General features: G+C 49.0%; 1 protein-coding gene across 2 annotated transcripts in view; it reads right to left on the reverse strand.

The window, feature by feature from the left end:
- LOC118367751 (cyclin-dependent kinase 14) overlaps positions 1 to 25,964 on the reverse strand; it is a 228,098-nt gene that overhangs the window by 46,598 nt on the left and 155,536 nt on the right. For both annotated transcript variants that reach the window (XM_052494578.1, XM_052494579.1), the window contains one exon: positions 22,199 to 22,346. In XM_052494578.1, the coding sequence (XP_052350538.1) occupies positions 22,228 to 22,346 (119 nt within the window). In that variant the 3' untranslated portion in view covers positions 22,199 to 22,227. The remainder of the gene's footprint in view (positions 1 to 22,198; positions 22,347 to 25,964) is intronic.

Below are 25,964 nucleotides of genomic sequence, written 5' to 3' on the forward strand. Positions count from 1 at the left end.
CACTATCCTACAGCAACACTGGTCCAACACATCCAAAGTGTTAGCATTTAGCGCCACTAACACTATCCTATCCACAGCAACACTGGTCCAACACATCCAAAGTGTTAGCATTTAGCGCCACTAACACTATCCTACAACAACACTGGTCCAACACATCCAAAGTGTTAGCATTTAGCGCCACTAACACTATCCTACAACAACACTGGTCCAACACATCCAAAGTGTTAGCATTTAGCGCCACTAACACTATCCTACAACAACACTGGTACAACACATCCAAAGTGTTAGCATTTAGCGCCACTAACACTATCCTACAGCAACACTGGTCCAACACATCCAAAGTGTTAGCATTTAGCGCCACTAACACTATCCTACAACAACACTGGTCCAACACATCCAAAGTGTTAGCATTTAGCGCCACTAACACTATCCTACAGCAACACTGGTCCAACACATCCAAAGTGTTAGCATTTAGCGCCACTAACACTATCCTACAGCAACACTGGTCCAACACATCCAAAGTGTTAGCATTTAGCGCCACTAACACTATCCTACAACAACACTGGTCCAACACATCCAAAGTGTTAGCATTTAGCGCCACTAACACTATCCTACAACAACACTGGTCCAACACATCCAAAGTGTTAGCATTTAGCGCCACTAACACTATCCTACAACAACACTGGTCCAACACATCCAAAGTTTTAGCATTTAGTCCCACTAACACTAACACTATCCTACAACAACACTGGTCCCACTATTTAGCGCCACTAACCTACAACAACACTGGTCCAACACATCCAAAGTGTTAGCATTTAGCGCCACTAACACTATCCTACAACAACACTGGTCCAACACATCCAAAGTTTTAGCATTTAGCGCCACTAACACTATCCTACAACAACACTGGTCCAACACATCCAAAGTTTTAGCATTTAGCGCCACTAACACTATCCTACAACAACACTGGTCCAACACATCCAAAGTGTTAGCATTTAGCGCCACTAACACTATCCTACAACAACACTGGTCCAACACATCCAAAGTGTTAGCATTTAGCACTAACACAGGTGACACATCTCCAGATACACAGTCCCAACACAGACATGGTGTATGGGCCTGCCATGCCAGCCAGTGGGAAGCCCAGAGGAACAAATCAAACAGCCGGGGGTTTACAGTGCCACCGGGACCATCGACCTTCCCCATGGGAGAGTGACGCTCCTCCGTGCTGCGCCACACAAGACCAGCCGCAGTGAAATACATCACACACATCAGCGCTAAACGGACACACACGTACACACACCGCACACACACACACACACATGCACACACGCACACACGCACACAACAGCACTCAACAAAAAACCAGTGACATACTGCTAAACAGACTAAGAGACTAGGAGAGGGGGAGGGGAGGGGAGAGGGAGGAAGAAAGACAGACGAGAGAAGAGAAAGAAACACGGGAGAAAGGGAGAGGGGCTATTGAGTAGTGTGAAAGGATTGTATGGGAGAGTGAACCCATTGGAAGAGTGAGCCCCAGGCATGCAGACAGGCTCAGACTGGACCCTGGACCCTGGGAAGAGTTGAAAGGGTCTGGAGGAAGGGAGCGAGGGCTGACAACAGGAAGGTGACGTGTTGCATTTAGCCTGGAGGAACTCCGCTGTGTTACACCTCACCAGGACACAACTGTCCATACAACCTGCCAGGCTCATAGATGGCCTCATAGAGAGAGACATGAAGTCCAGGTCAGGTCAACCCCACAGCCGAGCCTTCAGTTAAACAACTCACAGGGTGCTGCACTGAACTCATTCACCTAGGTTCTCTCTGACAGAATACACGGATAGAGTTGGTCTCAGGCCTTTATGTCACAATCATAGGAACTGGCAAGAAAGCACAACCATATCTGGGACCAGGCTTTGAGTGACACACAGGTTGTGTTTTGCTCCGCTTTGTGAAACGCTTAAAGGAGCTTAAAAACAAATATACACACACTGAAGCATCAAATGTATCTTTAAAAAGCTGCAAAAGAGAGATTTAGAGAGAAAGAAAGGAGGGAGAGAGACAGCAAGAGAAAGGAGGAAGGATATTGAAGTGTTGAGAGATGGTTCTGGAGAGGCGTCCATGTGTTGTGTTGCAGACAGACGCAGAGGGAACACAGGGCCACAGCTGCCACCATGTGTTGTCACAGAGAGACAGTGAACCAAACCAGCCCAAGCTGCACGGCCATGATAAAGCTCTTCTCCTGTTACACGGTGTCAATGCTATGATCTCACTACCTGAAGAATCACACTGTAAACACTGCACAGAAACAGCGTCAATCAAATATGTCACTCACACAACCATTTCAAAATCTTATGTGATTTACTTTGTTGTTGCTATTAATTTAAGTCAAGCCGAGCAACTATAGGTCGTTTTATAGTTTCATGCTACCAGTACACAAAAGGGTCTATTCACAAATCCTACACACACACCTCTCACACTTTCAAAGAAAATATGGGCTCATGCTAGCAAATCAATATCCTGTCACTATAAACCATTAGTACACTTATCTCACTCCAGGGGCAGGTCAACCAAGTCAGACTTTATAGAAAGGTATTAGTGAAAATAATATTTTCGGAGTGCCCCAGATCCCCTGCTACCTCTCTCCTTCAACACACATCTCTCTCCCTCTCTCTCTATATATATATATATATGTGTAGAGCTTGATGCATAACTAGAACCAGTGTTCCAACCCTCCGATCCACACAGCTACAGTGTGACCATGCGGCGTTACCATGGAGACTCCCTGCTGGGGCTCTAATTTGTGAGTCCAGATCCGTAGGGGTCAGTCTCCCTCCTTCCTGCTGACTTCCAGCTTCAAACTGACCAGCCAGACTCTTCACATCACAGCAGCCGTATGGTATAGAGCTAGTGGTCTTCAGTTCCCCCTCCTCAACTTCAGCTACAAGTCCTCAGAACAATGAGCCACTGTAGTGGATTATACCTGTGCGAGATCTGCTATGAATCTGTCTTTTATAAATGATGTACATGAGACTGTTAAGAATATAGAAGGGTCTCTATGGTCCTTTGGAGGGGAATGAAGAAACTGGGAAAAGATCTACTTTCTGTGAATCAGAGTTAGATGTCAGTAATATGAAAGAGTGTCTTTGAGAAGTTGTGGGTGTGAGAGGTTGGCTGCACATTGGATATATTTGCATTCTGCTCTAGGCTGGCTGGGGCACTAGGCTGTTGTGCATATTTAGTGAGGAGACCTGACACCTGCTCTCTCTCTCTCCCCCTCCCTCTCTTTTCTCCCGGTAATGTCGACCTGCTATCTCGTCAAGGTAATTGGCCCGTACACAGCCAACCTGTCTCCCAGTCCGACATATGCACAACTCCAGTGGAAACACAAACCAAAAACATGTCAGAAGACTCACATTGGAGAACACTCTGCTCTCTTCCTTCTTACATAACACGTGCACACACACACACACACACACACACACACACACACACACACACACACACACACACACACACACACACACACACACACACACACACACACACACACACACACACACACACACACACACACACACACACACACACACACACAACACACACACACACTCACTGACACAACACACACACACACACACAACACACACACACACAAGCAAACATAAACACAAAATCCAGAGGTCCCGTCTATTATCACCCCCATTCTGTGTTGACATATACTGTATGTCAATTTGGGAAACTCATCGTCCCTAAGTAGCATTAACAGATTCTTCCCAACAAACACATCAATGGAAGATGGAAGACAGGCCAAGTTTTAATTAGACAACTTTAATTTAACCCAGTTTCAGTGAGCAGAGGGGAACCAAAAGGAACCACTGAGGCTTCTGCTACTGAGGCTTCTGCTACCGAGGCTTCTGCTGCTGCTGGATGAGGAGATGGTGAAGCTGTTGGCTCCTTCACACAAGACCATTTTTTGAGAAACAAAAACAAGAGTGAAAGAAAAAAAGCAGAAAAGCTATGTATGCTATGCTCATTAGAGAGGCACATATGTTGGGAGAAAGAGACAGGGGGAGAGAGAGAGGAAGAGAGAGAGAGGGAGGGAGAAAGAGAGAGGGGGCGAGATATGTAGAGACAGAGAGAGGGAGGGAGAGAGAAGGAAAGAGAGAAAGAGAGAGAGAGACGGTGAGAGAGAACGAGAGAGAACGAGATGTAGTGTGTTATGTGTTCATACTGTGCACAAATACATGTCCTTTCTCTCCGGAACATGAATGTGATTTTGTTTACCACAGTTTGTCAGCTTCCACCAGGCTGCTGTGACATATACTCTCAACCTATGCTTTATTTATGTTTCTCTGCATTTCCTCCTGGGAAATAAATAAGGATGGCGGATGTTTTAAAGCAATAACTTGCCATTTTATAAAAAAAATGAGGAGGGGAGTGCAGAGCTTTTCTTAATATGCTTCAAATTCGCATCCAGAATAAGGATAACGCCATCTGGTTGGGCGACACGGACGGGTGCTGAGCCATCTGAGCTCTTACTCACAACTGTCTCCATCCAGGAACGCATGCACACACACACATGCATGGACGCGCACACACACACACACACACCCACACACCCACCCGCACACGCATTCTTCGCTTTCGTCATTATCATCATCATCATCTGCCAGAGGTTATCTATTTAGAGGCTGAGCTCAACAACATTAACTACTGTCAGATACTATGACAGAGAGAGACAGGGATGGGAGCTGGAGAGAGGGAGAGAAACAGAGAACGAGAGAGGGAGAGAAACAGAGAAAAGAGAGGGAGAGAAACAGAGAACGAGAGAGAGAGGGAGGGTGAGAAACAGAGAACGACAGAGAGAGAGGGAGAGTGAGAAACAGAGAGAGAGAGAGCGCGAGAGAGGGAGGGTGAGAAACAGAGAGAGAGAGGAACAGAGAGAGAGAGGGAGAGAACAGAGAGAGATAGGAGGGAGGGAGGGAGGGAGGGGGGGAGAGAGGAGGAGGGAGGAAACAGAAAGAAATAAACAGAAACAGAGAGAGAGAGAGAGGGTGAGAAACAGAGAGAGAGAGAGAGAGAGAGAGAGAGAGAGAGGGAGGGAGGGGGGGGGAGGGTGAGAAACAAAAAGAAAGAGAGGGCGGAGAGAAACAGAAAGAGAGAGAGAGAGGAGGGAGGAAGAGTGAGAAACAGAAAGAAATAGAGAGAGGAGTGAGAAACAGAGAGAGAGAGAGAGAGAGAGGGAGAGTGATAAACAGAGAGAGGGAGGGAGGGTGAGAAACAGAAAGAAAGAGAGAGGGAGGGGAGGGAGGGAGGGGGATGAGGGAGGGAGGGAGGAAAGAGAGGGAGGGAGGGAAGAAAGAGAGAGAAAGAGAGGGTGAGGGAGAGAGGGAGGAGAGTGAGAAACAGAGAGAGAGAGAGAGAGGGAGGGTGATAAACAGAGGGAAAGAGAGAAACAGACGTAGAAGAAAGAGAGAGTCGCTTTGGATAAAAGCGTCAGAAATGGAGGGAGGAGGAGAGAGAGAGGGAGGGATGGAGGGAGGGAGAAACAGAGAGAGGAGAGGGAGGGTGAGAAACAGAAAGAAAGAGAGGGAGAAACAAAGGGAGAGAGAGGGTGAGAAACAGAGATAGAGAGAAAGAGAGAGAGAGAGAGGGAGAGAGGGAAGGAGGGAGGGAGGGAGGGAGGGAGGGAGGGAGGGAGGGAGGGAGGGAGGAGGGAGGAGAAACAGAAAGAAAGAGAGAGGGAGGAGAAACACAGAAAGAAAGAGGGAAAGAGAGGGGACAAACAGAAAGAGGGTGACTGAAAGGAGAGTAAAAGAAAGAAAGAGAGAACAGAAAGAGAGAGAGGAGAGGGAGAGTGGAGAAACAGAAAGGAGAGGAGGGAGGAGAAACAGAAAGAAAGAGAGAGAGGAGAGACAGAGAGAGAGAGGGAGAGTGAGAAACAGAGAGGAGAGGGAGGGGTAGGAAACAAACAAAGAAAGAGGGAGGGAGGAAGAGTGAGAAACAGAAAGAAATAGAGAGAGGGAGAGTGAGAAACAGAGAGAGAGAGAGAGAGGGAGAGTGATAAACAGAGAGAGGGAGGGAGGGTGAGAAACAGAAAGAAAGAGAGAGAGGGAGGGGAGGGAGGGAGGGAGGGAGGAGGGAGTAATAAACAGAGAGAAAGAGCGAGAGAGGGTGAGAAACAGAAAGAAAGAGAGGGAGGGAGGGTGAGAAACAGAGAGAAAAGAGAGAGAGAGGGAGGGTGAGAAACAGAGAGAGAGAGGGAGGGAGAGTGAGAAACAGAAGAAGAGAGAGAGAGAGAGAGAGGAGGGATGGAGGGGAGGAGAAACAGAAAGAAAGATAGAGAGGGAGAAACAGAGAGAGAGAGAGAGAGAGAGGGAGGAGGAGGATGAGAAACAGAGAGAGAGAAGAGAGAGAGAGAGGGAGAGGGAGGGAGAGAAACAGAGGGAGGGGAGGGTGAGAAACAGAGAGAAAGAGAGAGAGGAGGGAGGGTGAAACATAAAGAAAGAGAGAGAGAGAGAGAGACAGAGAGAAAGAGAGAGAGGGAGGGAGGAGGGTGAGAAACAGAAAGAAAGAGAGAGAGAGAGGGAGGGTGAGAAACAGAAGAGAAAGAGAGAGGGAGGGAGGGTGAGAAACAGAAAGAAAGAGAGAGAGAGAGAGGGAGGGAGAAAACAGAAGAGAGAGGGAGAGGGAGGGAGAGAGAGAGAGAGAGAGAGAGGGAGGGTGAGAAACAGAGAGAAAGAGAGAGAGGGAGAGAGGGAGAAACAGGAGGGAGAGAGGAGGAGGGAGGGAAAGGAGGGAGGAGAGAAACAGAGAAAGAGAGAGGGGGGAGGAGGAGGAGAGAAACAGAAAGAAAGAGAGAGAGGGGGGAGAGGGGAGAACACAGAAAGAAAGAGGGAGGGAGGGTGAGAAACAGAGAGAAGAGAGAGAGAGGAGGAGAGGGAGGGAGGAGGGAGGGAACAGAGAGAAACAGAAAGAAAGAGAGAGGGAGAGTGAGAAACACAGAGAAGAGAGAGAGAGAGGAGAGAGAGAGAGGGAGGGAGGGAGGGAGGGTGAGAAACAGAAGAGAAAGAGAGAGAGGGAGGGTGAGAAACAGAGAGGGAGAGAGAGGGAGGGTGAGAAACAGAGAGAGAGAGAGAGAGGGAGAGGGTGAGAGGGAGGGAGGGAGGGAGGGAGGGAGGGAGGAGGAGAGAAAAGAAAGAGAAAAGGGAGGGTGAGAAGGTGAAACAAAGAGAGAAAGAGAGAGAGGGAGGGAGGAAGGAGGGAGAGAAACAGAAAGAAAGAGAGAGAGGGAGGGTGAGAAACAGAGAGAGAGATAGAGAGAGAGAGAGGGAGGGTGAAACAGAGAGAGAGAGAGAGAGAGAGAGGGGAGGGTGAGAAACAGAGGAGGGAGGAGGAGGGAAAGGGAGGGAGGGAGGGAGAGAAACAGAAAGAGAGAGAGAGAGAGAGGGAGAGGGAGAAAACAGAAAGAAAGAGGGAGAGGGAGGGTGAGAAACAGAGAGAAAGAGAGAGAGGGAGGGAGGGTGAGAAACAGAGAGAAAGAGAGGGAGGGAGGGTGGGAAACAGAGAAGAAAGAGGAGAGAGGGAGAAACAGAGAGGAGGATGGAGAGGAGGAGGGAGGGAGGGTGAGAAACAGAAAGAAAGAGATAGAGGGAGGGTGAGAAACAGAGAGAGAAGGAGGGAGAGGGAGGGAGGGAACAGAAAGAAAGAGAGAGAGAGAGAAACAGAGAGAGAGAGAGAGAGAGAGGGAGGGAGGAACAGAGGAGGGAGGGAGGTGAGAAACAGAAAGAAAGAGAGAGGGAGGGTGAGAAACAGAGAGAAGAGAGAGAGAGGGAGGGAGGGAGGAGGGAGGGAGAGGGAAGGGAGAGAGAAAGAAAGAGAGAGAGAGTGAGAAAGAGAGAGATAGAAGGAGAGGGAGAAAGGGAGAGAGAGAGGGAGGGAGGGAGTGGGAGGGAGGGAGGGAAACAGAAAGAAAGAGAGAGGGTGAGAAACAGAGAGAAAGAGAGAGAGAGAGGGAGGGTGAGAAACAGAGAGAGAGAGGGAGGTGAGAAACAGAGAGAGGGAGGGGAGAGAAACAGAAAGGAGAGAGAGAGGGAGAAAGAAAGAGACAGGGTGAGAAACAGAGAGAAAGAGAGGAGGGAGGGTGAGAAACAGAGAGAGAAGGAGGGAGGGAGGGGAGGGAGGGAGGGAGGGAGGAGGGAGGGAGGGAGGGAGGAGGAGGAGAGAAACAGAAAGAAAGAGAGGGAGGAGGGTGAGAAACACAGAAAGAAAGAGGGAGAGAGGGAGGGTGAGAAACAGGAGAAAGAGCGAGAGGGAGGGAGGAGGGTGAGAAACAGAGAGAGAAAGAGAGAGGGAGGGTGAGAAACAGAGGAGAGAGATAGAGAAATAGAGAGAGGAGAGAGGGAGAAACAGGGAGGGAGGGAGGGAGAGGGTGAGAAACAGAAAGAAAGAGATAGAGGGAGGGTGAGAAACAGAGAGAGAAAAGGAGGAGAGGAGAGGTGAGAAACAGAGAGAAAGAGAAAGGGGAGAGGGAGGGAGAGGGTGAGAAACAGAGAGAAAGAGAGAGGGAGGAGAGAGAGAGGGAGGGTGAGAAACAGAGAGAGAGGGAGGGAGGGAGGGAGGGAGGGAGGGAGGGTGAGAAACAGAAAGAAAGAGAGAGAGAGGGAGTAACAGAGAGAAAGAGAGGAGGGAGGGGGGGTGAGAAACAGAGAGAAAGAGAGAGAGAGGAGAAACAGAGAGATAGAGGAGAGGAGAAACAGAGAGAGAGAGAGAGAGAGAGGGAGGAGGGAGGGAGGGAGGGGAGGGAGGGAGGAGGGTGGGGAGAGAAAGAAAAGAGAGAGGGTGAGAAAGAGAGAAACAGAGAGAGAGAGAGAGAGGGAGGGTGAGAAACAGAGAGAGAGAGAGGGAGGAAAGAGGGAGAGAGGGAGGGTGAGAAACAGAAAGAAAGAGAGAGAGGTGAGAAACAGAGGGAGAGAGGGAGGGAGAGAAACAGAAAGAAAGAGAGAGAGAGGAGGGAGAGAGGGAGAGAGAGGGAGGGAGGGAGGGAGGGAGGGAGGGTGGTGAGAAACAGAAAGAAAGGGGAGGGAGGGTGAGAAACAGAGAAAGAGAAAGAGGGAGGGTGAGAAACAGAGAGAAAGAGAGAGAGAGAGAGAAACAGAGAGAGAGGGAGGGTGAAACAGAGAGAGAGAGAGGAGGAGGAGGAGGGAGGAGGTGAGAAACAGAAAGAAAGAGAGAGAGGGAGGGTGAGAAACAGAGAGAGAGGAGAGAGGGAGGGAGGGAGGAGAGAAAGGGAGGAGAGGGTGAGAAACAGAAGAAAGAGAGAGAGGGAGGGTGAGAAACAGAAAGAAAGAGAGATAGGGAGAGAAACAGAGAGAAAGAGAGAGGGGGGAGGTGAAAACAGAGAGAGAAAGAGAGAGGGTGAGAAACAGAGATAGAGGGAGGGTGAGAAACAGAGAGAGAGAGGGAGGGAGATAGAGAGGGATGGAGGAGGGTGGGGAGAAACAGAAAGAAAGAGAGAGAGGAGAGTGAGAAACAGAGAGAGAGGAGGGAGAGAAACAGAGAGAAAGAGAGGAGGAGGGAGGGAGGGTGAGAAACAGAAAGAAAGAGATAGAGGGAGGGTGAGAAACAGAGAGAACAGAGAGAGAGAGGGGAGAAACAGAGAGAGAGAGAGGGGGGGAGGGAGGGAGGGAGGGAGGTAGGAGGGAGGGAGGGAGGGAGGGAAACAGAGGGAGGGTGGGTGAGAAACAGAAAGAAAGAGAGAGAGGGAGGGTGAGAAACAGAGAGAGGGAGGGAGAGAAGAGGGAGGGAGGGAGGGTGAGAAACAGAAAGAAAGAGGAGAGGGAGGGTGAGTAAACAGAGAAAGGAGGGAGGAGGGAGGGTGAGAAACAGAAAGAAAGAGAGAGAGGGAGGGAGAGGAGGAGGGAGAGGAAAAGGAGAGAGAGAGGGAGGGAGAGGAGAGGGAGGGAGGGAGGGTGGGGAGGGAAACAGAAGAAAGAAGAGAGAGGGAGGGTGAGAAACAGAGAGAAAGAGAGAGAGAGAGAAGAGAGAGATAGAGGGAGGGTGAGAAACAGAGAGAGGGAGGGAGGGAGGGAGGGAGGAGGGAGGGAGGGTGAGAAACAGAAAGAAAGAGAGAGAGGGAGGGTGAGAAACAGAGAGAGAAAGAGAGAGAGAGGGAGGGAGGGATGGAGAGAGGGAGGGAGGGAGAGAAACAGAAAGAAAGAGAGAGAGGGAGGGTGAGAAACAGAGAGAGAGAGAGAGAGAGAGAGAGAGAGGGAGGGGAGGGAAGGGAGAGGGAGAGAGGGAGGAAACAGAGAGAGAGGGAGAGAGGGAGGGTGAGAAACAGAGAGAGAGAGAGGGAGGGAGGGAGAAACAGAGAGAGGGAGGGAGGGAGGGATGGAAACAGAAAGAAAGGAGAGAGGGAGGGTGAGAAACAGAGAAAGAAAGAGGGAGGGAGGGAGGGTGAGAAACAGAGAGAAAGAGAGAGAGAGACAGAGAGAGAGAGGGAGGGAGAAACAGAGAGAGAGATAGGAGGGAGGGAGGGAGGAGGGAGGGAGGGAGGGAGGGAGGGAGAGAAACAGGAAAGGAGAGAGGAGAGGGAGAAAGAAAGAGGGAGAGGGAGGGAGAAACAGAGAGGAGAGAGAGGGAGGGAGGGTGAGGGAGGGAGTCAAGAGAGGGAGGGAGGGTGAGAAACAGAAAGAAAGAGATAGATTAAACATTCAGAGAGGAATGAGAGATAGAGGGAGGGTGTGAGAAACAGAGAGAGAGAGAGATGGAGGGAGGAGGGAGATATTATTAGAGGGAGGGAGGGAGAGAGAGAGAGAGGGAGGGAAACAGAAAGAAAGAGGGGGAGGGATTTAGAAACACAGAGAAACAGAAAGAAAGAGAGAGAGGGAGAGTGAGAAACAGAGAGAGAGAGGAGAGGGGAGGAGGGAGGGAGGGAGGGAGGGGAGGGAGGGAGGGAGGGAGGGAGGGTGAGAAACAGAAAGAAAGAGAGAGGGAGGGTGAGAAAACAGAGAGAAAGAGAGAGAGGGAGGGAGGGAGGGTGAGGGAAACAGAGAGGGAAAGAGGGAGGGAGGAGGGAGAGAAACAGAAAGAGAGATAGAGGGAGAGTGAGAAACAGAGAGAGAGAGAGGGAGGGAGGGAGGGAGGGAGGAAACAGGGAGAAAGGAGAGAAACAGAAAGAAAGAGAGAGGGTGAGTAACAGAGAGAAAGAGAGAGAGGGAGGGAGGGAGGGTAGAAACAGAGAGAAAGAGAGAGAGAGTGAGACAGAGAGATAGAAGGAGAGCAGAAACAGAGAGAGAGAGTATATAGAGAGGGGAGGGAGGAAGGAGGGTGGGTGATTTTACAGAAAGGGAGAGAGAGAGAGGGTGAGAAACAGAAAGAAAGAGGGGAGAGGGAGAGTGAGAAACAGAGAGAAAGAGAGAGGAGAGGAGGGAGGAGGGAGGGAGGGTGAGAAACAGAAAGAAAGAGATAGAGGGAGGGTGAGAAACAGAGAGAAAATGAGAGAGAGAGGGAGGTGAGAAACAGAGAGAAAGAGAGAGAGGGAGGGAGGGAGGGAGGGAGGGTGGGAAACAGAAAGAAAGAGAGAGGGTGAGAAACAGAGAGAGAGAGAGAGAGAGAGAAACACAGAGGGTGAGAAACAGAGAGATAGAGGGGGAGGGAGGGAGGGAGGAGGGAGAAACAGAAAGAAAGAGAGAGAGGGAGGAGGGTGAGAAACAGAGAGAAAGAGAGAGAGAGGGAGGGAGGGAGGAGGGAGGGAGGAGGGAGGGAGGGGAGGGAGGGAAAACAGAAAGAAAGAGAGAGAGGGAGGAGTGAGAAACACAGAGAGAGAGAGAGAGGGAGGGGAGGGAGAAAGAGGAGAGGGAGGGAGGGTGAGAAAGAGAGAAAAAGAGAGAGAGGGAGAGTGAGAAACAGAGAGAAAGAGAGAGAGGGAGGAGGGAGAAACAGAAACAGATAGAGAGAGAGGAGAAAACAGAGAGAGAGAGAGAGAACAGAGAGAGGGAGGGAGAGGGAGGGAGGGAGGAGGGAGGGAGGGAGGGAGGGGAGGAGGGTGAGAAACAGAAAGAAAGAGATAGAGGGAGGGTGAGAAACAGAGAGAAATGAGAGAGAGAGGGAGGGTGAGAAACAGAGAGAAGAGAGAGAGAGGGGAGGGAGGGAGGGAGGGAGGGAGGGAAACAGAAAGAAAGAGAGAGGGTGAGAAACAGAGAGAGAACAGAGAGGGAGGGTGAGAAACAGAGAGAGGGAGGGAGGAGGGAGGGAGGGAGGAGGAGGGTGAGAAACAGAAAGAAAGAGAGAGAGGGAGGGTGAGTAACAGAGAGAAAGAGAGAGAGGGAGGGGGAGGGAGGGTGAGAAACAGAGAGAAAGAGAGAGAGAGAGGAGAAACAGAGAGATAGAGGGAGAGTGAGAAACAGAGAGAAACAGAGAGAGAGAGAGAGGGAGGGAGGGGAGGGAGGGAGGGAGGGAGGGAGGGAGGGAGGGAGGGTGGGTGAGAAACAGAAAGAAAGAGAGAGAGGAGGTGAGAAACAGAGAGAGAGAGATAGAGAGAGAGAGGGAGGGTGAGAAACAGAGAGAGAGAGGAGGGGGTGAGAAACAGAGAGAGAGAGAGAGAGAGGGAGAGGGAGAAACAGAGAGAAAGAGATAGAGGGAGGGTGAGAAACAGAGAAAGAGAAAGAGAAAGAGAGGGAGGGTGAGAAACAGAGAAACAGAGAGAGAGGGAGGGAGGGAGGGGAGGGAGGGAGGGAGGGAGGGAGGGAGGGAGGAGGAGGGAGGGAGGAGAAAACAGAAAGAAAGAGAGAGAGGGAGAGTGAGAAACACACAGAGAGAGAGAGAGAGAGGGAGGGAGGGAGGGAGGGAGGGTGAGAAACAGAAAGAAAGAGAGAGAGGGTGAGTAACAGAGAGAAAGAGAGAGAGGGAGGGAGGGAGGGTGAGAAACAGAGAGAAAGAGAGAGAGAGAGTGAGAAACAGAGAGATAGAAGGAGAGTGAGAAAGAGAGAGAGAGAGAGAGAGGGAGGGAGGGAGGAAGGGAGGGTGGGTGAGAAACAGAAAGAAAGAGAGAGAGGGAGGGTGAGAAACAGAGAGAGAGAGAGAGAGAGAGGGAGGGAGGGAGGGTGAGAAACAGAGAGAGAAGAGAGAGAGAGAGAGAGAGAGAGAGAGAGAGAGAGAGAGAGAGAGGGAGGGAGGGTGAGAAACAGAAAGAAAGAGAGATAGGGAGGGTGAGAAACAGAGAGAAAGAGAGAGAGGGAGGGAGGGTGAGAAACAGAGAGAAAGAGAGAGAGAGAGAGAGAGAGAGAGAGGGAGGGTAGAAAGGGAGAGGGAGAGACAGAGGGAGGAGAGGGAGGGAGGGAGGGAGGGAGGGAGGGAGGGAGGGAGGGAGGGAGGGAGGGAGGGAGGGAAACAGAAAGAAAGAGAGAGAGGGAGAGGAGAAACACAGAGAGAGAGAGATAGAGAGAGAGAGGGAGGGAGGGAGGAGGGAGGAAGGAGGGAGGGAGGGGGAGAAACAGAAAGAAAGAGATAGAGGGAGGGTGAGAAACAGAGAGAAAAGAGATAGAGAGAGAGAGGGAGGGTGAGAAACAGAGAGAGAGAGAGAGGGAGGGAGGGGAGGGAGGAGGAGGTAGGAGGGAGGGAGGGAGGGAGGAAACAGAAAGAAAGAGAGAGGGTGAGAAACAGAGAGAGAGAGAGAGAGGGAGAGGGAGGGTGAGAAACAGAGAGAGGGAGGGAGGAGGGAGGGAGGGAGGGAGGGGGAGGGAGGGAGGGTGAGAAACAGAAAGAAAGAGAGAGAGGGAGGGTGAGTAACAGAGAGAGAAAGAGAGGGAGGGAGGGAGGGTGAGAAACAGAGAGAAAGAGAGAGAGAGAGAAACAGAGAGATAGAGGGAGAGTGAGAAACAGAGAGAGAGAGAGAGAGAGGGAGGGAGAGGGAGGGAGGGAGGGAGGGAGGGTGAGAAACAGAGAGAGAAGAAGAGAGAAAGGGAGGGAGAGGAGGGTGAGAAACAGAGAGAAAGAGAGAGAGAGTGAGAAACAGAGAGATAGAGGGAGAGTGAGAAACAGAGAGAGAGAGAGAGAGAGAGGGAGGGAGGAGGGAGGAGGGAGGGAGGAGAGAAACAGAAAGAAAGAGAGAGGGGAGGGAGAAACACAGAGAGAGAGAGAGAGAGGGAGGGAGGGAGGGAGGGAGGAGAAACAGGGAGGGAGGGAGGGAGGGTGAGAAACAGAGAGAGAGAGAGAGAGAGGGAGGGTGAGAAACAGAGAGAGAGAGAGAGAGAGGTGAGAAACAGAGAGAGAGAGAGAGAGGAGGAGGGAGGGAGGGAGGGGGAGGGAGGAGGGAAAGAAACAGAAAGAAAGAGAGAGAGGGAGGGTGAGAAACAGAGAGAGGGAGGGAGGGAGGGAGGGAGGGAGGGAGGGAGGGAGGGAGGGAGGAGGGAGGGAGAAAGAAAGGGAGGGAGGGAGGGAGGGAGAGAAAAAGAAAGAAAGGAGGAGGGAGGAGTGAGAAACAGAGAGAAAGAGAGAGAGAGAGAGAGAGAGAGAGGAGGGTGAGAAACAGAAAGAGAGAGAGAGAGAGAGGGAGGGAGGGAGGGAGGGAGGGAGGGAGGGGGAGGGAGGAGAGAAACAGAAAGAAAGAGAGAGAGGGAGAGGGAGAAACACAGAAAGAAAGAGGGAGAGGGAGGGGAGAAACAGAGAGAAAGAGCGAGAGGGAGGGAGGGTGAGAAACAGAGAGAAAGAGAGGGAGGGAGGGTGGGAGAGTGAGAAACATAGAGAAAGAGAGAGAGGGAGAGTGAGAAACAGAGAGAGAGTGAGAGATAGAGAGAGAGAGGGAGGGTGAGAAACAGAGAGAGAGAGAGAGAGAGAGAGAGAGAGAGAGAGAGAGAGAGAGAGAGAGAGAGAGGGTGAGAAACAGAGAGAGAGAGAGAGGGAGGGAGGGAGGGAGGAGGGAGGGAGGGAGGGAGAGGGAAACAGAAAGAAAGAGAGAGAGGGAGAGTGAGAAACACAGAGAGAGAGAGAGAGAGAGGGAGGGAGGGAGGGAGGGAGGGAGGGAGGGAGGGAGGGAGGGAGGGAGGGAGGGAGGGAGGGAGGGAGAGAAACAGAAAGAAAGAGAGAGGGAGAGTGAGAAACACAGAGAAGAGAGAGAGAGAGAGAGAGAGAGAGGGAGGGAGAGGGAGGGAGGGAGGGAGGGAGGGAGGAGGGAAAGAGGGAGGGAGGGAGAGAAACAGAAAGAAAGAGAGAGAGGAGAGGGAGAAACACAGAGAGAGAGAGGGGAGAGGGAGGGAGGGAGGGAGGGAGGGAGGGAGGGAGGGAGGGTGAGAAACAGAAAGAAAGAGAGAGAGGGTGAGTAACAGAGAGAAAGAGAGAGAGGGAGGGAGGGAGGGTGAGAAACAGAGAGAAAGAGAGAAAGAGAGAGAGAGAGTGAGACACAGAGAGATAGAAGGAGAGTGAGAAACAGAGAGAGAGAGAGAGAGAGAGAGGGAGGGAGGAAGGGAGGGTGGGTGAGAAACAGAAAGAAAGAGAGAGAGGGAGGGTGAGAAACAGAGAGAGAGAGAGAGAGGGAGGGAGGGAGGGTGAGAAACAGAGAGAAAGAGAGAGAGAGAGAGAGAGAGAGAGAGAGAGAGAGAGAGAGAGAGGGAGGGAGGGTGAGAAACAGAAAGAAAGAGAGAGAGGGAGGGTGAGAAACAGAGAGAAAGAGAGAGAGGGAGGGGGAAACAGAGAAACAGAGAGAAAGAGAGAGAGAGAGAGAAGAGAGAGAGGGGGGGTGTGAAACAGAGAGAGGGAGGAGGAGGGAGGAGAGGAGGGAAACAGAAAGAAAGAAGAGAGGGAGAGTGAGAAACACAGAGAGAGAGAGAGAGAGAGAGAGGAGGGAGGGAGGGAGGGAGGGAGGGAGGGAGGGAGGAGGGAGGGAGGGAGGAGGGAGGGAGGGAGGGAGGGAGGGAGGGTGAGAAACAGAAAGAAAGAGATAGAGGGAGGGTGAGAAACAGAGAGAAAATGAGAGAGAGAGGGAGGGTGAGAAACAGAGAGAGAGAGAGAGAGAGGGAGGGAGGGAGGGAGGAGGGAGGGAGGGAGGGAGGGAGGGAGGGTGAGAAACAGAAAGAAAGAGGGAGGGGTGAGAAACAGAGAGAGAGGGAGAGAGGGAGGGAGGGAGAAACAGGAGGGAGGGAGGGAGGGAGGGAGGGAGGGAGGGAGGGAGGGAGGGTGAGAAACAGAAAGAAAGAGAGAGAGGGAGGGTGAGTAACAGAGAGAAAGAGAGAGAGGGAGGGAGGGAGGGTGAGAAACAGAGAGAAAGAGAGAGAGAGAGTGAGAAACAGAGAGATAGAGGGAGAGGGAGAAACAGAGAGAGAGAGGGAGGGAGGGAGGGAGGAGGGTGGGTGAGAAACAGAAAGAAAGAGAGAGAGGGAGGGTGAGAAACAGAGAGAGAGAGAGAGAGAGAGAGAGGGAGGGTGAGAAACAGAGAGAGAGAGAGAGAGGGAGGGTGAGAAACAGAGAGAGAGAGAGAGAGAGGGAGAGGGAGAAACAGAGAGAAAGAGTGAGAGAGGGTGAGAAACAGAGAAAGAGAAAGAGAAAGTGAGAGCGGGAGGGTGAGAAACAGAGAAACAGAGAGCGAGAGAGAGGGAGCAAGTGAAAAACATTCCTACAACTGGAGGAGCTCTGAAGGGAGCTTATGGTAATGATGGAGAGATCCAGAGTCAGATCTCCTCTCCCTCTCTCCTCACCCGCCTCTCTCTCCTCTCTCTTCTCCCTCTCCTCCCGCTCTCTCCTCCACTGCTTCTCTCTCCTCTCTCTTCTCCCTCTCCTCTCCCTCTCTCCTCACCCGCCTCTCTCTCCTCTCTCTTCTCCCTCTCTCCTCACCCGCCTCTCTCTCCTCTCTCTTCTCCCTCTCCTCCACTGCTTCTCTCCTCCACTGCTTCTCTCCTTCTCCCCCCCCAAAGGCGGATGGCATTTATCCCCTCTAGTGATAAACAAATTACACATGAAATCAATTCCCATGTCTCCCTGTAGGGCTCTATCGCCCCTCCTCTCTGCCTGCCTGCCCCATCTTCCCGAGACAAGCTGGGGGAGGTGTGAGTGTGTGTGTGTGTGTGTGTGTGTGTGTGTGTGTGTGTGTGTGTGTGTGTGTGTGTGTGTGTGTGTGTGTGTGTGTGTGTGTGTGTGTGTGTGTGTGTGTGTGTGTGTGTGTGTGTGTGTGTGTGTGTGTGTGGTGGGGGGCTGTCTGCTGAGATGAACACCTGCCCGGGAGTCCTGAACCCTCCCCCCCTCATCCCCCTCATCCTCCTCATCCCTCTCTTTTCCCTCTCTCTCTTCTTCTTCTCTCTGACAACTCTTGCTAACTAGCCTCCTTGACCCTGTGAGAGAGCGTGGCTCATCAGATCCAATCCCCAAGCCTGTCAATCAAACAGGCCGAAGAAAGAAAGAGCTTTACTCTCACACACTAGAGAGGGCAAAGGGAAGAGAGAGAGAGAGAGAGAGAGATGCTCAGCCACAGCACCAGAGAGAAGGGGGAGGGAGGAGCAGAGGGGGAGAGATGGAAAAGGAGTAAGTGAAATAAATAATCATAGCAAGAGAGAAGACAGGGAGATCTCAGGAGAGATAAAGTGAGGGAATAGAGAGAGAGAGAGAGTGAGAGAGAGAGAGTGAGAGAGAGAGGGTGTGAACTGACGGCTAATGAGAGTTATAGAGCTGTAAGATAGAGAGGAAACAAGGGGGAGAGGAGAGGGGAGCAGAGGAGAGGGGGAGAGACTCACAATTAGATGTTTTACAGTGAGGTATGATGGGGCACAGAATGTGGATTAACAGAAAGAGAAATACAGTTGGAAATCAAATCATGACTGACATTAAAATGTAACAAACCAAGTGATTTTACAGGTCAAGAAAATTATTTTACAAGAGAAAAGAAAGACATGTTTGAATGAGTAATCAATGTACCAACTACTAAGACAATACCCTATTACACTGAATAAAATCATTCAGACATTCAGCACATATCAAATTTGCTATCTACAGTATATTGTATATAGGCCTAAATTAAGCTGTAATGGTAGTGATTCAGAGCTTAGTAAGAATCAGTCAAATCACAAGCTCCACACTGCACCACCAAACTGAGTCACACAGAGAGAAAACTTCCAACCAGCCTTTTACTCTCCACTTCAACACTTGGAAGGCTGACTGTTCTCAGGTCCAAAGACTGTTCCCAGCTCAGCTCAGACCACCATGAAAGAAGGCAGGAAGGAAGGCTGACTGTTCTCAGGTCCAAAGACTGTTCCCAGCTCAGCTCAGACCACCATGAAAGACGGCAGGAAGGAAGGCTGACTGTTCTCAGGTCCAAAGACTGTTCCCAGCTCAGCTCAGACCACCATGAAAGAAGGCAGGAAGGAAGGCTGACTGTTCTCAGGTCCAAAGACTGTTCCCAGCTCAGCTCAGACCACCATGAAAGAAGGCAGGAAGGAAGGCTGACTGTTCTCAGGTCCAAAGACTGTTCCCAGCTCAGCTCAGACCACCATGAAAGAAGGCAGGAAGGAAGGCTGACTGTTCTCAGGTCCAAAGACTGTTCCCAGCTCAGCTCAGACCACCATGAAAGAAGGCAGGAAGGAAGGCTGACTGTTCTCAGGTCCAAAGACTGTTCCCAGCTCAGCTCAGACCACCATGAAAGAAGGCAGGAAGGAAGGGTGAAATATTTAACAGAAGGAAATGGGGCCTTTAAAAAACACATCCACACACTGGTGACTCATGCACCATCTACAGGGAATGACCGAGCCAATTCATAATACACTCCTGAGGAATGTATTACAATCTCTATTCACACTGCATATTAGTTTACAAAGAGAGGGAGGTGGAGCGAGAGAAGGAGAAAAAAAGGGCGAGAGAGAGGAGAGAATCAAAACAAAGAAGGGAGAGTTTGCCAAAGGGGAAACGGCCAGTGGAATCAGGGATTGGTGTTGAGTAGAAACACTGAGAGGAGAGCAAAGCGAGGTTATTTGACAGAAAGCTCTCCATTCCTGAAGGCAGTGCCTCAGGTGATCCCTCTATCCCTCCCTCACTCCCTCTCTTCATTCCTTCCTTTCTCCCTCCCCCCGGGCACACAGCAGGGGACAGCTTTAAAGCAGTTTGTCTTCCCTCTGAAAACTTTCTACCAGGTCATTCTGTGAACCCCAAAAAGACTGTCAAGGCAAAAACACCAGTTGTTGTCTCTGTACGATACCGTATATACTGTATGTGAATCATAGAAATCAAATCAAAAGGTCACATGCGCCGACTACAACCTTACCGTGAAATGGTTACTTACAACCCCTTTTTAACCAACAATGCAGAATAAAAAAAGCAAGAAAATATTTGCACAAAAAAAAGCCGATAGTACAGGTAGTCATTTGATTAACGGTTTAGCAGTCTAGTTGCTAGTCGGTAGCAGCTGTTAAGGAGACGTTTCGACCTAGACTTGGCGCTCCGGTACCACTTGCAGTAGTTTATGACTAGGGTGGCTGGAATGGAATAGAAAATGCATAATGCTACACTAAAGCACAGAGCTTTACTGTTGGCTCTAGTTGAAGGTGATGTTGATGCTGGTCAAAGGAAATAGGACAGGAAGCCAAAACATATATGACAGACTGCTGGTCGAGGTGTGTGTGTGTGTGTGTGTGTGTGTGTGTGTGTGTGTGTGTGTGTGTGTGTGTGTGTGTGTGTGTGTGTGTGTGTGTGTGTGTGTGTGTGTGTGTGTGTGTGTGTGTGTGTGTGTGTGTGTGTGTGTGTGTGTGTGTGTGTGTGTGTGTGTGTGTATGGCCTATGCAAAGACTCAAGTCATACAATGCTGAGGTATGGAGGCCCTCAGGCAGGTGGCCACTGAGCAGGCATGGCTAAACGTTGTGTGTGTGTGTCTGTGTGAGCGTGTGCGGCTGCATGTGTGTGTGAGCCACATAAACAGCTGCCTGGCTGCTCTACATAGTGGACAGACACTATAGCTTCGGCACGCTTGTCGGTCTTATCTTCAAAGTGACATAGTGACGCTGAGGGCCCATAGTGTCCTCTTCTTGACCCAGAGCTGTGTACTCTGTCTGTCTGACTCTCACATGTCTGTCTGTTTGTCTGGCTGCTGACAGGTACTGCTACAGTCTGCATCCCAATACCTTTCCCATCGCCTCTCTGCACAGATGTGAAAACACAGCTAAAAGCAACACTTGTTTTCACCAGTCATTCTCTGTGACACCAGGAGAGGAGATGAGATGAGGAGAGGAGCTGACTGTAGACTATTACCTCTGAGCCAATGGAACGGTGCAATATGAAACTGACGTTTGCGAGGCTGATTGCAAGAAGTACAAACTCAATGGAAGTCAACCAAAAGGTGGTGGAAAATAACTTCAAAGTGAACTTCATGGTCATCGTGAGGATCGATGGTTTAGAGAGAGTCATTGCAAAGGCAAGGTACAATGTTGCATCAGCCATTCCCCTGAATAATGCACACTCATGAATAAACATACAGTATGCAGTAAACTTCTATAACTGTCCATGTGCAGCCTGTCTCTCCCTCTCCCCCTTTAAACAACACACAAGCCTATCATGTATGTCTCTATTCATTTACTTGCTCCCTCTCTTTCTAAATCAAATCAAATTGTATTGGCCGCGTACATATATTAATATATTAAATAAAGGAATTAAGAAATATAGAAACATTATAGAGAGCAATGTCAGAGTCCGGAATATAAATATATATGTATATGATGGTGTGTATAGACATTATGGACAGTATATGAATAGAAAAGGTGTGTACAGCAGTAGTTATATAGGATGAGCCTTGACTAGAATACAGTATATACATATAAAGTGGGTCAAAGAGTATGTAAACATTATTAAAGTGACCAGTGTTCAATGACTCTACTCTTGTTACCCCCTCTTCACCACCCCACCTTCCTCCATCTTGTCTTCCTCTCTTTTCCCCTCACTATATCTCCCTCTCTCCTTCTCTCTGTCTCTCTCTTCAGTCAGAACATTGTACTGCAACTGTGTGTCTGAGGTGTGTCAGTCTCTCTGGTCTTGATTCAGTTCTATAACAGACTGGTAGTGGGCTGTGTGAAAGCAGCCATCTAGACAGCACAAAGACTGTCTACTGGGAATTAACCTCTCGGAAGAATACACCCTCTCCGTCCGCCCGCCCGCCCGTCCGTCCGTCCGTCCGTCTGTCTGTCTCTCTGCCTGCCTGCCTGTCTGTCTGTCTGGCTGCACTACCTCTTATAAATAATACAACACTTCCCCCAGGTCCTCGTAGACTCTTCTATCCTCCACACCACATTCTCCCCTCCTCCTCCTCCTCTTTTCACCTTTCAGAAATCTTCACTAGAATACCAGACATTCATGTATATCTGTGTGTGTGTGTGCATGCGTGTGCATGTGAGCGTGTGTGTGCATGTGGATTAGTCTGCGATCACTGGGGCTCTGTCAGTCTGTCAGGCAGTGGGATCGGCAGGGACAAAGAGGATCATTTCAATAAGAATACTGCAGCTGAGAGGACAGAGCTCTCCCAGTGGGGTGACTTCCACTCTCAGCTCTTACACACATACAAACATGAACACACATTCACGCGCACACATACACTGTAGGAGGATTTGGGATGAAATGATGGTGTGAAATAGAGGGAAGAGGAGAGGAGATCGATACATAGTCCAGTTTGGTGTGTAAAACTATTGTGTTTGGTTTATGTACCCTATGACCCTATGTGTGTGACTGTGTGTGTGTGTATGAGTAGGTGTGTGGTTGTCATCCTCTCCAGTCAGTGTTCACCCAACGAGTCTCATCCCTAAATCCATGCACCTGTCCCTGCATCTGTCTGTCTGTAACTGCAGGTATAATCCTGTGAGTGGGGCCCTGGTGTGGCCCTCAAGTTTGGCCCTGGCCCCTTCACCATCATTATCCCCTCCGTCTGGCCCCCAGATCTCTCATTACATGCAAATACAGCTTCTTTATGTCCCTGCTGAACAGGACCCCCTCCTTCCCCAGTCAGAGCTGAAGATAACCCACCAGCCATTGCACAGGACCCCTGCTACACTTTACTATACCATATCATGACCACTTCAGCTTTAGGATCCTTTGAGGGCTGTTGCTGGTCAGAAGGTAGCTGTTTTTTGTTGGTGGTATGTGGCAGTGTATGTGTGTGTGTATATGTGTTCATGTGTGTGTGTATGCGTGTGTGTGTGTATGTGGTTATTTATGCATGTGTGTGTGTGTGTGTACATACCTGGCTAGCTGTGGGGCAGTCTGCCCCGGTCAGTGTTTGCTGCTGGACGGTCCTTTCGCATGGCTGGAGATGGTCCTGGTACACACCTGTATACTGTCACCTGACTCCACCTGCAGCTTGACATTTGGTACCGTGAAGATAGTAGCCACTGGGGTAGGAGAGAGAGAGAGAGAAGAGAGAAGAGAGAAGAGAGCGAGAGAGAGAGAGAGAGAGAGTATAAAGGTGAGTGAGTGAGAAAGAAAGAGAGAGAGAGACAAACAAGAGTGAGGGAGTAAGAGTGGGAGAATGAGATGTATCAGTCATTAAAGCCAACCTCATAGTGTCCTCTTAGAGTCAAAGGATTACAGATTGAGCCAAAATGCTGTGAAGTGATAAGAGTGTCTCTCTTTAAGGCTTTTTCGAGAGTTTCAGAACACACTATCAATGAACTGAGTTATAAGAACACCACTCTCTCTCACATCCTTTATTTCCTTTCCGTGAGGAGATATCAGAGGCCGTAATATTGAAAGATATCAGTCCGTAATACTGCGAGATATCAGAGTCCGTAATACTGCGTGATATCAGAGTCCGTAATACTGCGAGATATCAGAGTCCGTAATACTGCGTGATATCAGAGTCCGTAATACTGCGTGATATCAGAGTCCGTAATACTGAGTGATATCAGAGTCCGTAATTCTGAAAGATATCAGTCCGTAATACGTGATATCAGAGTCCGTAATACTGAGTGATATCAGAGTCCGTAATTCTGAAAGATATCAGTCCGTAATACTGGGAGATATCAGAGTCCGTAATACTGATATCGTGATATGAAAGAGTCTGTAATACTGCGTGATATCAGGAGATATCAGAGTCCGTAATACTGGGTGATATCAGAGTCCGTAATACTGCGAGATATCAGATTCTGTAATACTGGGAGATATCAGAGTCCGTAATACTGGGTGATATCAGAGTCCGTAATACTGGGTGATATCAGAGTCCGTAATACTGCGAGATATCAGAGTCCGTAATACTGCGTGATATCAGAGTCCGTAATACTGGGAGATATCAGAGTCCGTAATACTGGGTGATATCAGAGTCCGTAATACTGCGAGATATCAGATTCTGTAATACTGAAAGATATCAGTCTGTAATACTGCGTGATATCAGAGTCCGTAATACTGGGTGATATCAGAGTCCGTAATACTGGGTGATATCAGAGTCCGTAATACTGCGAGATATCAGATTCTGTAATACTGGGAGATATCAGAGTCCGTAATACTGGGTGATATCAGAGTCCGTAATACTGGGTGATATCAGAGTCCGTAATACTGCGAGATATCAGATTCTGTAATACTGAAAGATATCAGTCTGTAATACTGCGTGATATCAGAGTCCGTAATACTGCGTGATATCAGAGTCCGTAATACTGCGTGATATCAGAGTCCGTAATACTGGGTGATATCAGAGTCTGTAATACTGTGTGATATCAGAGTCCGTAATACTGCGAGATATCAGATTCTGTAATACTGAAAGATATAAGTCTGTAATACTGCGTGATATCAGAGTCCATAATACTGAGAGATATCAGAGTCTGTAATACTGAGAGATATCAGTCTGTAATAATGGGTGATATCAGAGTCCGTAATACTGCGTGATATCAGAGTCCGTAATACTGAGTGATATCAGAGTCCGTAATACTGCGTGATATCAGAGTCCGTAATACTGGGTGATATCAGAGTCTATAATACTGCGTGATATCAAAGTCCGTAATACTGAGTGATATCAGAGTCCGTAATACTGCGTGATATCAGAGTCTGTAATACTGAGAGATATCAGTCTGTAATACTGGGTGATATCAGAGTCCGTAATACTGCGTGATATCAGAGTCCGTAATACTGGGATATATCAGAGTCCGTAATACTGCGTGATATCAGAGTCTGTAATACTGAGAGATATCAGTCTGTAATACTGCGAGATATCAGAGTCTGTAATATAGCGAGATATCAGAGTCCGTAATACTGAAAGATATCAGTCCGTAATACTGAAGTATATCAGTCCGTAATACTGTGAGATATCAGAGTCTGTAATACAGCGAGCTATCAGAGTTCGTAATACTGAAAGATATCAGTCCGTAATACTGCGAGATATCAGAGTCTGGAATATAGCGAGATATCAGAGTATGTAATACTGTGAGATATCAGAGTCTGTAATACTGTGAGATATCAGAGTCTGTAATACTAAGAGATATCAGAGTCTGTAATACTAAGAGATATCAGAGTCTGTAATACTGAGAGATATCAGAGTCTGTAATACTGAGAGAATCCAGAGTCTGTAATACTAAGAGATATCAGAGTCTGTAATAATAAGAGATATCAGAGTCTGTAATACTAAGAGATATCAGAGTCTGTAATACTGAGAGATATCAGAGTCTGTAATACTGTGAGAATCCAGAGTCTGTAATACTAAGAGATATCAGAGTCTGTAATACTAAGAGAGTCTGTAATAATAAGAGATATCAGAGTCTGTAATACTAAGAGATATCAGAGTCTGTAATACTAAGAGATATCAGAGTCTGTAATACTAAGAGATATCAGAGTCTGTAATACTAAGAGATATCAGAGTCTGTAATACTAAGAGATATCAGTCTGTAATACTGCGAAGGTCGAGTCAAGGACACTATTATTGTACACTACTTCTGTCTCAGATTCCCACAGTGTTTCTGTTAAATGTCACAATCACAATCCAATCCCCCCGGGTGACTGGGTGGTCTATTATGCCTGCTGTAATTCTTCCATTGTTCATAATAAATCTGTCTAGCTATTGTCTCTATAATTCCCAACACATTAGACAACGGAGTGCATTTGTGGCAGAATAAACCATGTTCTCCTTCAGTCCCTAGCCAGATAACACTAATAAAGATTCAGCTTTAATGTTGAACATGCTGTGTGTGTGTGTGTGTGTGTGTGTGTGTGTGTGTGTGTGTGTGTGTGTGTGTGTGTGTGTGTGTGTGTGTGTGTGTGTGTGTGTGTGTGTGTGTGTGTGTGTGTGTGTGTTTGTGTGTTATGTGTGTGTATAAAGTATATGTGTTGTGCTTGTGTATTTGTGTGTGTGTGTGTGTGGTTGTGTGTGTGAATTGGATTGTGTGTGTGTGTGTGTGCTATGTTTCTTTCTTCATTATCTGTGGTGTTGTAATGAATGTAAAGCTCATGTTAGTTAGTGTTAGAGTGCTGACAGTTTAACTCCCAGTGGTGTGTTGGGCTGGGGCATTTCCTATCAGTCTCTATTCTCCTGCTGCCTGTCTACCTGCTGCACAAAACAACATCACCATGTTTCACTAGCAGGCTAACACCCAGTATAACAATGATCCCTTTATTTAACTTCTCTCATTCCTTCTCTTCAGAGACATTTCTCCTCCGCTTCCCCTCCTCCACCACCATTTGTTATTCTCTCTCACCGTCCCTCCCTCCCTGCTACAGTGTTGATCCACCAAGGACTTCATTTATACAGTATAACAGTTTTCATTTGACTATATTCTTCCTCAATCAAAAGCTTGGCTCTTTGTGTTAGTGTGTTTGTGTATGTGTGCGTGTGTATGTGTGTGTGAGAGAGAGAGCGTGCAATCATGTATGCATGTGTGTGTGTGCATATGCATGTGTGTGTGTGTGTGTGTGAAACAGCACAAAGAGAGCCACCATCTCTCCCAGCCCGGTGACCGCCGCAGAGCTCCTGCTTCTCCTAACAGAACAACCTACTGTGGCCTGCTGATAACAGGATTAATAGAGATCAA

Source organism: Oncorhynchus keta, chromosome 34 (genome assembly GCF_023373465.1).
Source record: "Oncorhynchus keta strain PuntledgeMale-10-30-2019 chromosome 34, Oket_V2, whole genome shotgun sequence".
Taxonomy (NCBI): Eukaryota; Metazoa; Chordata; class Actinopteri; order Salmoniformes; family Salmonidae; genus Oncorhynchus; species Oncorhynchus keta.